This window comes from Leiobunum rupestre, chromosome 7, assembly GCF_980474605.1.
Source record: "Leiobunum rupestre chromosome 7, qqLeiRupe1.1.hap1, whole genome shotgun sequence".
In the NCBI taxonomy this organism is placed as follows: domain Eukaryota; kingdom Metazoa; phylum Arthropoda; class Arachnida; order Opiliones; family Sclerosomatidae; genus Leiobunum; species Leiobunum rupestre.
In genome coordinates, this window is record NC_143390.1 from 59147842 (window position 1) to 59165220 (window position 17379).

Genomic DNA, 17379 nt, shown 5'->3' on the forward strand with positions numbered 1-17379 from the left:
GCTTTGTTGATGGTAAGGTTTTTGCTTCTTGTAAATACATTTGGTGTGGATATTTGGATATCTACGATTTCTAACGCAGTCAATGATTTCTTGGGTGTGCGAGTCATTATATGATATTGGAAATTGGACGGCATTGGTCTTTTTCATGTGGTATGCGTCACAACGTCAACAGGAAGTGAACGAGTCGTCCACTACCAGATATCTACGGTATCTTCATCAAGGGCGAGTGTTGAAATAAAATGAGCGTTAAAGATGCGGCAAGTATTTCGTAAGAGAGTAATTCCAAAAAGCCTCTGTAGATATTTCTTTCATTAAAATTTGCTTCGTATTATATTTAACTGATAAACTTGTTCTGTAAAAGGGTTTAATTCAATTGTGCATTGTTATAGTACGTCTAACTTACTGTTGTAACTACTTAACTTATGATATTCTGAATAAATTAAAATTGGTCGTTTCGTCTCAATTATTTTAATTATAATTAAAATTTTATACCGGGCGGGATAGAAATGGGTTAATATTTTTAACAAATAACTCTAAATTGCGGAGATATATCTTTAAGGGTTATCTCGATAAATTAATACCACTAGGGACAATTCTTCCGAGGAGAGGTATATTTTGGCTTGCCAACTTGTTCCTTTTGTTTTAATGTATTTTTAACCTTCTAGGTTATAATCATGTCAGCGACAATGAATGTGGACCACTTTTCTAATTACTTCAATAATTGTCCTGTATTTTTTTTACAAGGCCGTCAATATCCAATTCAAGTAAGTGGGTTAACAAACATTGCATTTCATCAGCAAAAACGATTTGCCCGATTATGTTTCTTGTAGGCTCTGTACTCAATTTTATTATTATGTTTGGAGCAAATGTGGACATTGCATGATTCTTTTCTGGATCTTATCAATATGTACATCCCTGATAAGCTGACCCTCACTTCCAGTAAAATTGTGGGAGTCATTGTGCAATAAGGTTGCAGTGTTAAGAACTTACTTTTATTCCATAGTGTTTTGGAACTCCTATACTGACTCGATCAACTTTTGACCAATTTCAATGCTTTATGACAATGATGCACTTAAAAATTAATTTAATTTTATAAATTTGCTATCTTGTTTGTGTTATTCGGGATTAATTCACAAGATTTTTTAATTTTGCATTTGATTTGATCTTTTAAAATTAAACAAAAATACATTTTACTGGCCCAGGCATTTTTCTCAAAAACTATACCTTCTAGAAATGTGAAATTTTCAGTATGACTCTCTCGGTGGCGATCGTTGTTATTTGTGAATTTCAGAAAAATCGTGAAATTTTGCACGGTTTTAGAATTTGTAGTTTTTGAACGATAGGTGGTAGATGAAAATTTTCAATCAACAAGTTGTAGAGCATACTCAAAAACCTCTAATGGAGTAGTTATGGTCAAAGCCGTACATTTTGTCACTGAAATAATAGGTCATGAAAAATAACAAGTTGGTACTACCCAAATGTTTTTAAGCCTCATGTTATTGTAATGATTGTGTGTGAAAAATGAAAATGTTTTCAGCCAAATCATTGTTTTACTTTTAAAATTAACTGTTAGAACAAGTGCAATTTTATAAGGACTGACTTCGAAGGAGATGGCAATGTGAATCCCAGATTACGCGGCCCTGGACGTCATAACACTAATATGAAAGACACAGTCGTCGCCTACTTTGTCGCTTACCCTCGAGCAAGTATAAGAATGGCATAAATATCAAAATATTATGTCTGGAGTGTCCTTAACCACCAGAAATTCCACCCATTTCGTGCCACCCTCTACCAAGCACTTAACTGGTTCAGTACCATGGTGGATGCCAACAAATATTTCCTCCGTTTCATCCTGGCGTTCCAGGGGTTGTAATTTGGAAGGGACGGCCCATTTAACCGCCAGAATAACCATATGTGGAGGGATGTAAATCCGCATTGGGGATTTCCACACCACAATCAAGTACAATTCCGCTTAAACCTCTGGGCAGGTCTACTAGGAGATCGCGTCATTGGGACATTTTTTCTTCCAAATCGGTTTAACGGGGTGAGCTACTTGGCGCTTCTACGAAATGAAGTAGCAGAAGCATTGGAAGATATCCCTTTAGTCGACCTGTCACGCCTTTGGTTCTTGCATGACGGTGCACCTTCCCACCAGGAAAGACCTGTGGTGCAATGCCTCAACACCGAATACCCTGAGCATTGGATTGGGAAGATGGCCTCCTAGGTCCCCAGATTTGACACCGCTGGACTTTTATCTGTGGGGATTTGTCAAGGAGAAAGTATACAAGACGCCAGTCACTAGCGAAGACGACTTGTGCCAGAGAATCATTGCAGAGTTCCAACTCGTTACTCCAGATATGGTCCATGGTTCGTTCCAGAATATGCTTGGTCGCGTACGGATTTGTATTGCAGCGGATGGTGGTATTATAGCGGATGGTGGTATTATTGAACCGTATTTGTAAAAAACTTAATGTAATTCCTTATTATAATAATTGCACTTGTTCTAACACTTTATTTGTAAAAGTAAAACAATGATTTGGTTCAAAACATGTTAATTTTTCACAGACAATCATTACAATAACATGAGGCGTAAAAACATTTGGGTAGTATCAACTCGTTATTTTTCATGACCTATTATTTCAGTGACAAAATGTACGATTTTGACCATACCAACTCCATTATAGGTTTTCGAGTATGCTCTACAACTTATTCATTGTAACCTTTGGTCTACCACCTAGCGTTCAAAAACCAAATTTCTAAAACCGTGAAAAAAGATTTTTCTGAAATTCACAAATTACAACGATGTCCACCGCGAGAGTACATACTGAAAATAAAAATAATAATAAAAGCTTTTTATTCAGATATCCTTTTCAGTTACACTACTTTACAAAAGGGTCTGACACGTTAAATTAATTTAATATTAGTTAATTTAAATCATTATTTGAACAATAATCCAAGACACTTCTATTAAATATTTTTAAATTTCCACAATTCTTAATTTAATTCGGTAAAGAATGCCAGAGTTTAATCCCATTTTCTTTGATTCAGTTTTTTTTAATTTTCTGAGTTTCCATAGAAGTTATTGAAACTACCCCGCGTATTATTATTATGAACTGTGTTACCCTTTGGGAACAATATCAATATATAGTCTGGGTGACTATTGTTATGAACTTTATACATAAATTGCAATAATGCTAGAAAGTATATCCTCTCTAAAGGCAGCCAATTTGAAGTCTTTGTACCAATATAGGGGCAGAACCTTGTCACTTTATTTACAAACCGAGCTCCATAATGATTATTATTATTATTATTGATGAAGGGGTGAAGGGCTTTGGGAATGCCCTTTCGCGCACGTCGACCAGAGGTCCATTGTGCAAAACCCGAACCTTAAGACTTAAAAAGTCCAATATCCGACACAAAACGGAGAATCCTCTTGGCCGGCATATTATAGAAATCAGAAGTTTCCAGTTGATGCATACCAAGATGCTCGAATCTTTGGGCCGCGTAGTAATCGCACCTACAAAGCACATGAGAGGCGGTTTCCTCCTCAGCCTGACATGCCCTACAGATTGGATCATCACTGATTCCAATCAGGTGAAGATGTCTGTTAAGGAGACAGTGACCTGTTAGTAGGCCAATGACCAACCTGATATTAGATTTGGAAAGCGAGAGCAGCTCCTTAGCTCTCTGCCTAGAGGGGCCCGAGATAAACTCTTTAGCCTGCCTTTGGCCATCCATCTCAAGCCAAAGCTTGAGTTGACGGTCAGTCATGGAGTTAGAGATAAGGCCGCGAACTATGCTAGAGGGGATAGGAACGGCAGGTTCAGGACCAAAGAACCCAGCCTCTGCCCCCTTCTTGGCTAAGACATCGGCCCTCTCATTACCATAGTACCCCCGATGGCCAGGAACCCAATAGAGCTGAACTTTATTATTGGTGCCTAGCTCCGAGAGGAGGTTCAAACAGCTGTAAACCAGTTTTGAAGAGACCTGAAACTGGTTGAGAGCCTTGAGGGCTGCTTGACTATCCGAATAAATTTGGATAACCTTGCCATGAAGCTTCTTCTTAAGACAAAAATCAACACAGAAGCAGATAGCGGCAATTTCCGCCTGGAAAACACTAGCATAGACACCAAGGCTTTCAAAGAAGCCGAGATTGCTAGTAAGGCAATACATCCCCGAACCTGAGCCAGAGCGGGTCTTAGACCCATCGATAAACCAGACGATTTCTCCTCTGGCCCCGAGGGTACTATGATTGGCCCACTCTGTACGGCTCGGAAAATAAGTATTGAAGGACTTACTAAAATGCAGCTTCGTAGTCATCAAATCAGAACCCATGAGATATACAGGTAACTGACATGAAATTTCCCGAAAGATCTTGGTGTGGCTATTTTCCCAAGTATTCGCCTTCCACCAACCATTCTGGTTGAGCCTATAGGCTCCCATAGCAGCAGCTTCTTCTATAAAAAGATGAAGAGGAAGAATGTTCAGGAGAATTTCTAGAGAAGCACTTGGGGCTGTTCTCATAGCTCCTGTGATGCTGACACAAGCCAGCCTTTGTAGGGTGCGCAGATCGCTCTGCACAGTCTTAATTCGGACTCTTGGCCACCAGACCACTGCAGCATAAGAGAGCAGTGGTCTGATGATCATGGTGTACAGCCAGAAGGCCACTTTAGGGCTAAACCCCATGACCTGCTAACTGCACTCCTAGTCCTCCAAAGTAACATCTTGGCCTTCTTAACTACACAGTCAAGGTGAGGCTTCCACGTTAGTTTGTTGTCAAGAATAACACCAAGGTACTTCACCTCCGTGCTTTCCCTCAAAATAGTCCCAAATAAGGAGATATCATTAAAAGAGTTTTGCAGCCTTTTACGAGTAAAAGGAACAAGTACCGTTTTACTAGGATTAACCGTAAGACCAACTTCCCTGCACCATTTTTCCACTGATGCAAGAGCCCTTCTCACTAAATCGCTAGTAGTGTTGGGGAATTTTCCCGTAAAGATGATGGCGATATCGTCGGCATAGCCGAAGCAGCGGCACCCATCCCTGTCTAGCCTCACCAAAAGCTCATCCACAACCAGGCACCACAGCAGAGGTGATAGAACACCACCTTGCGGGCAACCACGGCTGGTGGAGATCATAAGGGATTCACCGAGCAGGGAGGATACCACCACACGATTCGTCAGCATAGCTTTGAGCCAGAGACACAGAGTGTCATTAATGCCAAAGCGCTTAGCAGCCTTCATGATGACTGCGCTGGACACCTTATCAAAGGCGCCCTCAATATCAAGGAACACAGCTAATGCTATTTCCTTAAAGTTAATAGCCCTTTCAATGCAATTGGTTATGCCATGAAGGGCAGTCTCAGTAGATTTGCCTTTTTGGTAGGCATACTGAGCCGTCGAGAGAGGTGTATGAGAAATAACCTCTCCCCTAATATAGTTGTCTACCAATTTCTCCAAAATCTTTAGAAAAAAAGAAGTCAAACTGATTGGTCTAAAAGCCTTAGCCTCGAGATAGTTAGATTTCCCTGGCTTCGGAATAAAGATCACCCTAGAAAGCTTCCAGGTGCTAGGAATATATCCAAGGGCAATACAAGCCCTATAGATTCTACTCAGCATTGGGCAGACAACGTCAATGCCCTCCTGCAACAGAATGGGAAGTATCCCATCCGGCCCCGGAGACTTATAGGGCTTAAAAGACTTTATAGCCCAAATAAGTCTCGAGTGCGTGACAATTTTATTCGCCACCGCCCAGTCCTCCCTTTTGGTACGTGCAATCCTAATAGGAAGGGGGTCAGAATCAGTACTGTTTGTAATTCTGGAGTCGGGAAAGTGTACATCTAACATATGAGTTAGTGTCTCCTTACCCGACGAAGAATGACTGCCATCTTTCAACTTGATAGTGTCAAGATGTTTAGTCTTATCGTTGGCCATAATTTTCATTAACTTTGCCGTACTAGGAATATCAGAGATATTCTCACAGAAATTCCTCCACGAGTCCCTCTTGGCCTCGCGGATGGCCTTATGGTACGCAGTGAGGGTTTGCTTGTAGGCAACCCAGTCACCCGACCTCTTAGCATTGTTAAAGAGCCTCCTAGACTCTTTGCGAAGCCTGCCAATCTCAAGGTTCCACCAAGGAACTAGCCTTGGCTGGTTGGCAGACTTCACCGGACAGTTACGGTGGTAGGAGTCGATAATGGCATGTTGCATGCGATCAACAGCCAAATCAAAATCCAGCACCGATGACAGCCTAGGCTTATCATCCTGCAGATGAAGATTTAGATCATCCCTAAAACCAGGCCAATTAGTTCGCCTGGGATTACGAAGTTCGGTACAAACCTGAACCACTTTCATCCTGACTGTATAGCAAATGTGTCTGTGATCCGACAGTGATGGTTCACTAGACACATGCCAGTCATTAATAAGAGCTGCGACATTTTCTGTGCACAGCGTGAGATCAATGACCTCACTTCTGTTACGAGTAACAAAAGTTGGTTCATTGTTCCTATTAAGAATATGGAGTTTCGTACTAACCACATATTCCATTAGTTTATCACCACGATCGTTGCAGTTACTGCTGCCCCAGATAACATGGTGAGCATTTGCATCACAACCTATAATGAGTTTCTTTCCCGACCGCTCACAGTGGTTGACCAGATTGGTCACCTCCTGTGATGGTGGGGGCAGAGCATCATCGTAGGGAAAGTAAGCAGAAGCCAGCGTGAGTTCATCATTCCCATCAGCAGAAGGGGAAATGATTTTAACCACTGCAGTGTCCCTAGAGTGATAGATTGAGAGCGGAAGGGCATGAATGTCCTTGCGTACCAAAATACAAGCTCTAGGAGAAACGGAATTATGGTCATAATAGATATTACCTGCACTATTAAGACCAAGGATTTTACCCCTGGCAATCCAAGGCTCCTGAATAAGAGCAACATCAATTTGCTCCTTAGCAAGCCTTCGACAAAGTACAGCGGAGGCTGCCTTGCAGTGATGAAGATTTATCTGCACCACCTTAATGCTCATGGCGACGGGCCTAGATTGGAGGTTGACCAGTGACACCGCCCCCTCCAGTGGGGGGTGTGGAAACCACACCACTCCCGCTGGTTAGGTTAGTACCACCAGTCTCCCCCACCACTGCTCCATCTGGCTGAGCCACCATGCCTTGGACCTCTTCACCGTCCGAGACACTGAGGTTCTTGATGTCCTCTGTCAGCGTATCCCCTTCCGAGTAATCGCTGAGCAGAGGCTCTAGGTCCTCTAGTCCTGAAATTACCGAGTCGTTAGACTTGGAATCATTAATAGGTGTAGGATTACCCACACCCTCTACAGCACTTACGACTGAGGTTTGATTTGGTTGACTGAGTATCTTAAAGATACCCCTATCCAAACCTGTCTGAGCGGCAAATCCTGCCGCTTTGATGGCGTTGACCGACTCACCATCCATTAGAAAAATCCAACGGATGGCAGCCGGTTCCTCGGATTTGCCCAGCACCTTCCAGCGGCTGGTGTTCAGCGCACCGTTGAAGGCTTGAAGACGCCTGAGGAGCACTTTAGGGTCCTTCGTCCAGACGTCCCTTGTACGGAGAGCGACCTTAAAAGGTTTCGGCAGGTCACTGGCTTTTGTTACCAAAAGCTTCGTTCCCTGGAGAACCTGTTCGTTGCGGTCGAACTCCTGGCTTAACCATTTACCTGTGAAGTCATCCTTACACAGGTAAACCAGGGCACCTCCTTTCAGCTGGAATTGCAGGAATTGAGGAAGAGGGTTACCCGAAGGTATCCCGTCAATCCTCTCCAGAACTCCACGCTGGATGGTACCCATTTCTGCCTCGGTTAAGCCGTTCGAGGGAAAGCCTTCTTTAATGATGGCCATCCGCATCGAACCCACAGCTTCACTGAAGGTTAGTGGTTTGGACTTCTTGGCAGCCTGTTGTTGAGAGCTAGGAGAGTCTTGATCTGACTCCCTTGTTCTCTTGTTAGAAGAGGAGTTACCCTTTGGAGAGTCGTCTGCCACCTTCTTGTTTGTCTTACGACGCCTGTTCCTCTTGCGAGTACGAGCATTAGAAGCACTTACCTTGCTTCCCTCCGTCGGGGTACTGTCTTTGGTAGACTCCGGCTTCTGATGCTGGGTACTGCCAGAGGCAGACCCTAGCACCATGGGCTCGGTATCCTCCACGACAGACCCACGACCTGAACTTGTGGAAGGGAGGGTAGTATCCTGAGATACACCCTTCCCCTGGCTAGAGCAGGGTGCTGTCAAAGACAGACCCTTGCCCGATGGTTTTTTGTTTTGTTTTTTGTTGTTGGAATTCATAAAAGATCCCACGAGAAAAGAGGAAAGTAGAAGGTCACCGCCCTTAATCCTCTGTCCGGGCGGAAGGCTAAAATACAACGGGGTGTCGCCTGGTTCCCCGAGGGGATCGTTCACGATACCGTAATTTCGCTTCCCCGGTACCACTCAGCCCTCAGCACGATACCACCCACCTTAGCTTAAGGAAGAAGCAGAGCCTTAGTTGGCCAGCATGAAGGGTTGCCCCTCCACCTGTTACTCCCTTCCACCACGAAGAGGTACAAGGTTGCAGTTTATGGAAGGGTCCATAATGATAGACCTTTGGGTTACCGTCCCAACGCCACTACCATTGGACTATGGTAGTGGCGTTGGGACGGTAACCCAAAGGTCGTAGGTTCGATTCCTACCCGAGGTGATATGATTTTTCCTCAGTCACTCTGGTATGGAACAATACGCAGAAGTATTCCTTGATTTAAATGAAACTTCGAATTATATTAATTCCTGCGTAATAATAAAATTAAAATTATCTCTATGTTATGACTACAGGCTATCAAGGTCCTGTTATAAATTAGTTGACGTTAAATGCTACGGCACCGTCAACAACGGGTTAAATATATCCTGTCAATAATGTGAACCAGATCGAGTCATTCTTAAATTGGATGTCCGAGGCCTGATTATTCGTGGCCTCGGTAGTCCAATGGTAGTGGCGTTGGGACGGTAACCCAAAGGTCGTAGGTTCGATTCCTACCCGAGGTGATATGATTTTTCCTCAGTCACTCTGGTATGGAACAATACGCAGAAGTATTCCTTGATTTAAATGAAACTTCGAATTATATTAATTCCTGCGTAATAATAAAATTAAAATTATCTCTATGTTATGACTACAGGCTATCAAGGTCCTGTTATAAATTAGTTGACGTTAAATGCTACGGCACCGTCAACAACGGGTTAAATATATCCCGTCAATAATGTGAACCAGATCGAGTCATTCTTAAATTGGATGTCCGAGGCCTGATTATTCGTGGCCTCGGTAGTCCAATGGTAGTGGCGTTGGGACGGTAACCCAAAGGTCGTAGGTTCGATTCCTACCCGAGGTGATATGATTTTTCCTCAGTCACTCTGGTATGGAACAATACGCAGAAGTATTCCTTGATTTAAATGAAACTTCGAATTATATTAATTCCTGCGTAATAATAAAATTAAAATTATCTCTATGTTAGTGTAGGATTAAATTTTGAGACAACCTAGTTTAAAATGAGTTTGAGAAAAAACCCCGTCTGGTTTCCAAAAGCGGAGAAACCGCAAGATGGAAGAGACTCTAATTAAGAACCCATCTGGATCTATTAAAAAACTATTTCAGGGGCGTGATAGTATCGAATGGGTAGATGAGGCGCCCTGAAATAGTTTTTTCCTGCTTCGTGGGTGGGTGCTTACAGCAGCCTACTTCCAGGGGGTATTAGGTCAAACTTTGAAGCCCTCTAGCGCTCTTTAAACTCGTCGCAGAGAAACGCGACAAAAACCTGCATACTTCTCAGCTCATCCCCTACAACCACCAGAAATTTCTGTACTGACTTTTGAATCACCCTCAAAGCAAAGATAATTTAAACTCGTACGAGTTTAAATTATCTTTGTCCAAAGTAACTTTGTTAGTTATAGTAGTAGTATAGTTTGTCTTTCAGATGGTTATTCATACCAGCGAAAACACATGTTTTAAATTCTAAAATAACTAGCTAATGTTTAATGTTTATAAAAGTTATTTTTATCTCCTTATACAATAATGCATAAATATTTTCACACAAAGTAAGCGTCCAAGCGTTATTTATATTTTTGAAAGCCTTTCAATTTTTAATGGGCCTTGGCTGTATCACTCGGTGATTTCCAAAGACTAAGAGCAATTCGCCGAGAGTTATTAGTCTTTAGCTACATAATAATTTACGTTGTCAATGGCGAAACACACCATTGTTAAAAAAATGCATTAGGTAAATAGGTAGTGTCATACTTATGTTTATTATGTTACTTATGGTTTAAGTAAATATATTTAAAATTGGCCCCAAATTGTAGTGCCTACGTGTTCATTCCACGAGAGCTTTTCATCAATTATCACCCCACAAGGTATTAAAAAGATGACTCTTTCAATATTATGATTTGATAACGCTTTTATATCTGGGTATACCGATTTAAGCCGAGGTGCGATCAGCATAATTTTTTTTCTTTACATTTAGTAACATCTTTCTATCTAAGAGTTCTTCCTTAAAATTTGTAATATCTGACTCTATCATATCCATTAAAGATGGTACATTAGTTGATTCATTTAATATTGAGTTGTCATCGGCATATTCAAACGCGATACTTGTTGCTAGACAGGTATGAATATCTGCAGTGTAGATGTTAAAAAGTAAAGGTCCCAACACACTTCCTTGGGGTACTCCACTGTGAATAATTAGAGGAGGTGATATGTAACCATCCAATGCAATGGCCTGACTTCTATGAGTAAGATAAGATTTAAACCAGTTATTTGCATTTCCCTTTACACCATACCGTTCTAGAATAGTAAGAAGTATATGATGGATTTTTTCCATTCTGAAGGGAAAACTCCTGAAGAAAAAGATAGATTTACTATCTGTTTTATAATTGGTGAGATTATTTGAGCCAGCTAACATATAAGCGAACAAATAGACATTTTTATTGAAATTAATCTAAGCCAATGAATGCCGGATGTTAAATTTTTTGTCACAGTCTACAAATATTTTACTTAATTTTATACCTAAGTTATTGCTTATGTCTAATATGGTTTTATTTACAGATTATGTATCCTATGAAGCCTCAAAATGACTATGTCTTCTCAGCTTTGGTTACTGCTTTCCAAATTCACCAGAAAGAACCACAAGGGTAAATGCTCTGCCATGGTTTTTTAGGAAGAGTCCTACTAATATTTACGCAAAAAATTGTATTGTAATAATTTTAAAATGTCATACGCGACAAATCCTAGGGGTTTGCCATTTCTATGAATCCCTTATGATTACACTAAAACCCACTGAAAATTCTGTATGCTAATAATTTATTTCATAAATTATAAATGTTCTAAAAGTAACTTTTATTTTTAGAGGTGTGCAAATACCTTTTTAGCAGATTGAATCGAATGTCAAATATTTTTTCAAGGCAAGACAAATACTAGGGTTGGAAAAAATCCAAAATAACCATTTTTTTATAAACACTGTTTAAACTATAAAGTTTTCGCTTGTTTTAATTCTTTTTAGTTAAAATTTCATTTGAGTTAAAAAATTGAAGTACCAAAATTAAAAGCCCATACACACTTCATTGACTCTCTTTAATATCTTTGTTAAAGACTTAAAACAAAAACACAAGTTTAGTTGCTTTCTCTGTGCCTAATCAATTATTATTAGCCAATGACCAGCTATGGAACAGCAGTATCACTTTGAAAGGTGTTGTAGAGTAATTTTTCGTTCTTTCTAGAAACGAAGTTTTAGTTTTAGTTTCGATTGGCAAAATTTATAGTAAATTGTAGTCAAGTTAAAAATAACCACTTGGTTTAAACCAGTCAACCCTGTCAAATAACAAATCGCTCGTCAAATAGTTGGGTCAAATATTTTTGGTAGAAAAAACAGGGCCAGTTAACTCGTCAAATTCTAAATAGTGTTTTGTGAAATTGGTTTTATAACCACAAATTCAAATTTAATAATTTAATAAACTGACCAACCATTTAGATTTCTTTAAAATTACAAGCAAAATCATCAAAATAAGCCTTTCTACCAGCTGCGGTTTCTTTTACTTCGCTGTTCCAAAATTGTTTCAAAACATGCCAAGGGTTAAAGATCCATGAAATAAGCGACCAAACAGCTGACCAGGCCCGTAGCCAGGGGGGACCAGTATGGGCGCCCCGTACTGGAAATTTTTTCGCCCGACCTGGCGTTCCTCGAACTAAATCTATAAAGACGGCACTGAATACTACTGGCCCCTTCTTAATTACGGTTCAGCCGTGTAGCCTGGCTACGGCCCTGCAGCTGACTGAGTAAACGTACAGGCCTCCACTGTTACTTTTCTGGGCAATAGCCTTGTGACACTACAGGTCACTGTAGCAAAGTTAAATTCTTATAAAACAAATGTTTCAGAAATTCTTTTGCATTCTCCTTTGATGACATTGAAACTTAAAGTGGGTAAAAAACCTGCAGTTATTTGACCAGTTTTTCCAACTATTTGAAATATTTAATATTTTAAGCTCCCAATTTTCCAATATTCGATTATTTGATTAGGAAAATCTTGTACATTTTGAAGGACCATGCAATTTGACGAATTGAATATTTGATTTGGTATTCCATTGAATTTTTTGGTCGAACCAAATATTTTGCGCACCCTTATTTTATATATTTATATATTAAATGCACTTGTAAGATTTACCATTGTAATGTTTTTAGAGATATCCTCATTTTCTGCACTGGGCAGGAAGAAATTGAATCAATGGTTAAAAGTGTTAAAGAAACAAGTCTCCTTCTACCATTTGGTTAGTACCTTTACTTTCATAAAAGCCACAGCAAAAATGTATTTAATTATACTATGTTGAGATGATTTATAGCTTTGCTCCCAATCCAACTCACGCTTTAAGGTAAACACCTTTCAAAATCAGCTAACATGATTGAAGTACGCACGGTGATGTTTTTCTTTTCCCCAGGGGAAAATTCACACAATGCCCACAGATTGACTCAACGTAGTAATTATCCTTAAGTATTGTAACCGATATATCTTCCCCAGTTGCAACCTAGTTCGATTGTTCCCTAGCCATGTTAGTGCGTTAGAGTGAGAGAGCATTACAATTTAAGAAGTTCCAATCATTATTTATTTGAGGCGATTTAGGTAGTTGTAGCAATATCAATAATCAAAACATTAGAAAGTAACATTTCTTCAATTAAGTACAATAATAATTTAAGATGAAAGAGTAAAAAAACACAAAACATCATACCCGTAGTTACCATTGTGCAGCAGACATAGCATAGCACTAATATAAAGTAATAATTACTAACTTGCTCCGTAAGAGTGAAGAATGGTGAGGTTATGACAAGTCAAAAACATACTAACTCTTTCTAACATATAATAATTTAACAAAATACACTTATATTTACAACTTTATAATAATATACTTTAAGAACTACATAATCAACCTAATCCAACAGCATCATCACTATCAATTTCCCTCAATCCTAGCTAATTATTAACCTCCCTTTATATACAGCCACTATGGGCATACAGCCACTATGGGCATACAGTCAAAAGGAGTAAAAAAGATAATTTAACGACGTCATGAGAGACGTGTTCTAATAGCGATTTCCATTGGGAACCTCCGAGCACTCCCGGAGTGCTCCAAAATCAAAATCGTATTCCATTGGGAAAAAAGGGCCAACTCCGAGAGGGAGGATCGTATTCCATTGACCAAGGGACTCCCTCCCGGAGTGCTCCCAGCTGCCCCAACTCAAGAGTCGGAGGGAAACAAAAGAGTGCTCCGAAAACGCTTCGTATTTCATTGGGAGTTACCAGGGCGGATGCTCCGAGCGCCTCCTACAGAGAGCAGTGACGTCATAAAACAAATCCGGATCACACTCGGAGGTTCCCAATGGAAAACGCTTTAAGTGACGTCTACCCAAAACATGCCGTCCATGACGTCACTAACGTTGACTGCTAAAGTTTCGTTAACTAAGCTCAGTTCAATTTAAGCCTATGTCAATAAGTAATAAGTAGGAACATGACACCGGATTACGCTTAGATTACCACTGCCAAAGGCAGGGACTTGAAAGATTACGCGTAATCCAATTAGTACAGTCAAAGGTACGGCTCTGTACACCGATTACGTGGAGTGATCAGCCCCTCGATAAAAACAGTACCTTCTGACCACAATATGAAGGTTTAATTTATTGAGAGTATTCCTCAGTACTCGACCACCATTAAGAACTTATGCAGCTCCTATTCGTTAAAGACTTCTCAGTGGTGATGCCTTTAACTGTCTCAACTTAATTATTATGTTTAAAATTAAGTGTAGTTTCTGTAATCTGGCCTGTACTAAATTTTAACCCCTCCTTGACCTTACTCTTAACTTTTAAATAATCAGGCCCTATCCTTTTTGACAGTTTTCTGGCTATGCCACTAAAGACTTCGGTGACCCTGATGATTCTCCTAAAAACTGATATGGTTTAAAGATTAAATTTTGTCACACAATGGTGTCCAAGCAAATGATTGTAAAAATACACAGTCTTGTATTCAACATAGTTTTAACCCCACTTCTGCAGATTCAACAGTGGCAACAGACATTCCCAAGTGTTTATATGTATACCTAATGTGCTAATAGTCAACAAAAGTTGATGTAAATATTGTTGGAAATACCAGCATGGTATTTAAGCAGTTTGGAGCTCATCTTTTACCTTGAATCAATCTCTGAAAAGTTTGCACCCTTTACTATAGTGTATTATTTACATCCTAGCAACTCGATTTTGTATGATATCATGCTATATTTATTAACTACATTGAGTTTTTTTCTTATTGTTGTTGGTAACACAAATTTTATTTTATTTTTATGGTTTTAGGCACAGATAGCATTATTCCTTGTCCACTTTATGCTGCTCTTCCAAATTCAAAACAGATGAAGGCATTTCAATCTGCTCCAAACGTGTGTATTTTTAATTTTCTTTTAGTTTCTTTGTACCTAGTGGTATAAACTAAAATTCATCAAGGGGTGAGGATAGGGTACATCTGCTTTTATAAAAGTTAACAAGATATGTTAGAAATATAATTGTGATATTTGCACTCAATTATGAAAAAAACTATGTATATATACACTTCAAATGTCTAAGGGAAACTATGGTGGCCCTGATCATCGGCATAGAAATGGACATAGCATTGAGATTTTTATGTATATATATATATATATATATTTATTGCGCAGGAACCCGATCAAGTCATTCATAGATTGGATGTCCGAGGCCTGCTCACTCGTCACCTCGGTAGTCCAATGGTAGTGGCGTTGGGACAGTAACCCAAATGTCGTAGGTGCGATTTCGGGTATGGAAACATGCGCAGAAATATTCCTTGGTTAATAGAAACTTCTAGAAATGGGCAGGGTTTGCAACCGAAATTTGCACACAACGGTTGCTACCCAGTGATTTTAAAACTAAATTCAATGTCTTACAGTCATCTTGGTTTAGAGACCCTCCTTTTTCTTCAGCCGCATTAAAAGCATGCATGGTGCCAATGGACATAACAAGTGTATACAAATACAGGTGTTTTTTTTTTGCTCGAAAAAGTGATTTTTTTCAAAAACTATGTTATCTAGAAAGTTGAAATTTGTACTGTACATTATACGATCCTGGGGACACTAATCTAATTCTGGGGATATGAACACCGTCACCAATTTCAATTTGGGCGCTTGAATGCTTGGATTGGTCTTGTTGGAAACCGGTTAATTGGTCCAGTATTCTTAACACAAAATCTGTTGAATAAATACGTTCTGGATCATTAATATTGAGCATTTAATTCGTTAATCTATATACAAAAGTTAAATAAGTTAGTTAATTAGACATTGTCTTAACGATCTCAAAGAGAAGAGTGGGAGTAACATTTTCTGGCAGAAGACTCTAACAAGACTGCCAGTTCAATAGTACGGCCAACTTAGGGCTAGACATAAGCTATCCTTTCTAAAAATATTGGAGTCTTAGAAATACAATTTGGCTTGCAGTAAAACTCGCATTTGGGAAATTTTACATTGGCATAAGTACCATCCTTACAGAGCAACGCTTCACCACGGTTTACAAGATGGAGACGCTCAACAACGGCTGGATTTTTGCAACTGGCTGCTAAATTCCGTGCACGACCCGCAACATGCTATTCTTGGATTAATCCTCGTTTGCAAGAGACGGCCCTTACAATCACCAAAATAATCATGTTTGGGAAGACACAAATCCACACTGGGGATATGAACACCGTCACCAATTTCAATTTGGGCACTTGAATGCTTGAATTGGTCTTGTTGGAAACCGGTTAATTGGTCCAGTACTCTTAACGCAAAATCTAAATCGCCAGAGTTATTTAGATTTCTTGAGAAATGAGCTAGAACAACAACTTGACGAACTGCTGTTGGCGCAACGCGCAAGCCTGTGGTTTAAGCAAGATGGTGCCCCGCCTCATTACCACAGAGCCGTGAGAGATTACCTAAACAACGAATTTCCACAACTGGCCAGCAAGGTCGCCCGATCTGACTCCGTTGGATTTCTTTCTTTGGGGCTTTGTCAAGGACAAGGGGTGCGCCACTCTGGTTGAGACCCTTGAAGAGCTGCGTCAACGATTTGTAATCGCTTGCTGGGAAGTAACCCCGGAAATGATTGAAGCCGCCTTTGACAATATGATTGTTCGCGCCCAAGCCTGCATCGCAGCCGAAGGTGGTATTTTCTGTTGTGGATTCTCATTAACTCGACTACATGAAATAAATAAAACTAGTAAAATTCATAGTTAGTTTATTTACATATTAAGATATTAACAGCTTGCTGTTATGAAGGCTGGGAGAGAAGTGTTACACAATGTCTGCCATCAGCAGACGAACCATACTAGTTCAGTTCAGTTCAGTCAAGTGTGAACTGAACTGTTCCATCAATTAAACAATTAGCTTATAAACACCTGTTATAGCAAAGACTATATATTCATATAACATTTTCGAAACGTACTTATTAATTTTGTTTGTAAGTAGATAAATAAAAAGTCTCTTTGTTTTTTCAAAAAGTTCACATTTTTCATCCTACGAAAATAAATCGTGTAATACCTTCTTCGCCATTGTCTCCTCGATTTTTCAGCGGTGTTTATTGCATTAAACACCAGATTTACAAATTTCTGCCTTTCATAAAGTTACGCTACTCTCCCAATAGAATTAAAAAAAAGTTATTTTATTTTAGTCGTATTTTTTTAGTGAAAAAGACGGTCTATTTTTTTCGCGCCAACTCTATTTGTACGTTTTTGGTGACGCTCTACAATTTTCTTATAGCACCTAGTGGTTAAAATTTAAATTTTCCAAAACGTGAATTTTTTTTGATTTAGATGCAA

At 39.7% G+C, this 17379-nt stretch overlaps 1 protein-coding gene and 2 non-coding genes across 3 annotated transcripts in view; all 3 read left to right on the forward strand.

Moving 5' to 3' along the window:
- Window positions 1-17379, forward strand: part of ath (ATP-dependent RNA helicase DHX33) — a 71276-nt gene that overhangs the window by 7304 nt on the left and 46593 nt on the right. Inside the window, exons 8-11 of the mRNA XM_090152766.1 lie at window positions 666-764; window positions 11093-11178; window positions 12723-12808; window positions 14877-14959. Coding sequence (XP_090008892.1) covers window positions 666-764; window positions 11093-11178; window positions 12723-12808; window positions 14877-14959 — 354 coding nt within the window. The remainder of the gene's footprint in view (window positions 1-665; window positions 765-11092; window positions 11179-12722; window positions 12809-14876; window positions 14960-17379) is intronic.
- Window positions 8973-9045, forward strand: TRNAT-GGU (transfer RNA threonine (anticodon GGU)). The gene has a single exon. It is a non-coding gene; the product is annotated as a tRNA-Thr (tRNA).
- Window positions 9314-9386, forward strand: TRNAT-GGU (transfer RNA threonine (anticodon GGU)). Its single transcript has one exon. It is a non-coding gene; the product is annotated as a tRNA-Thr (tRNA).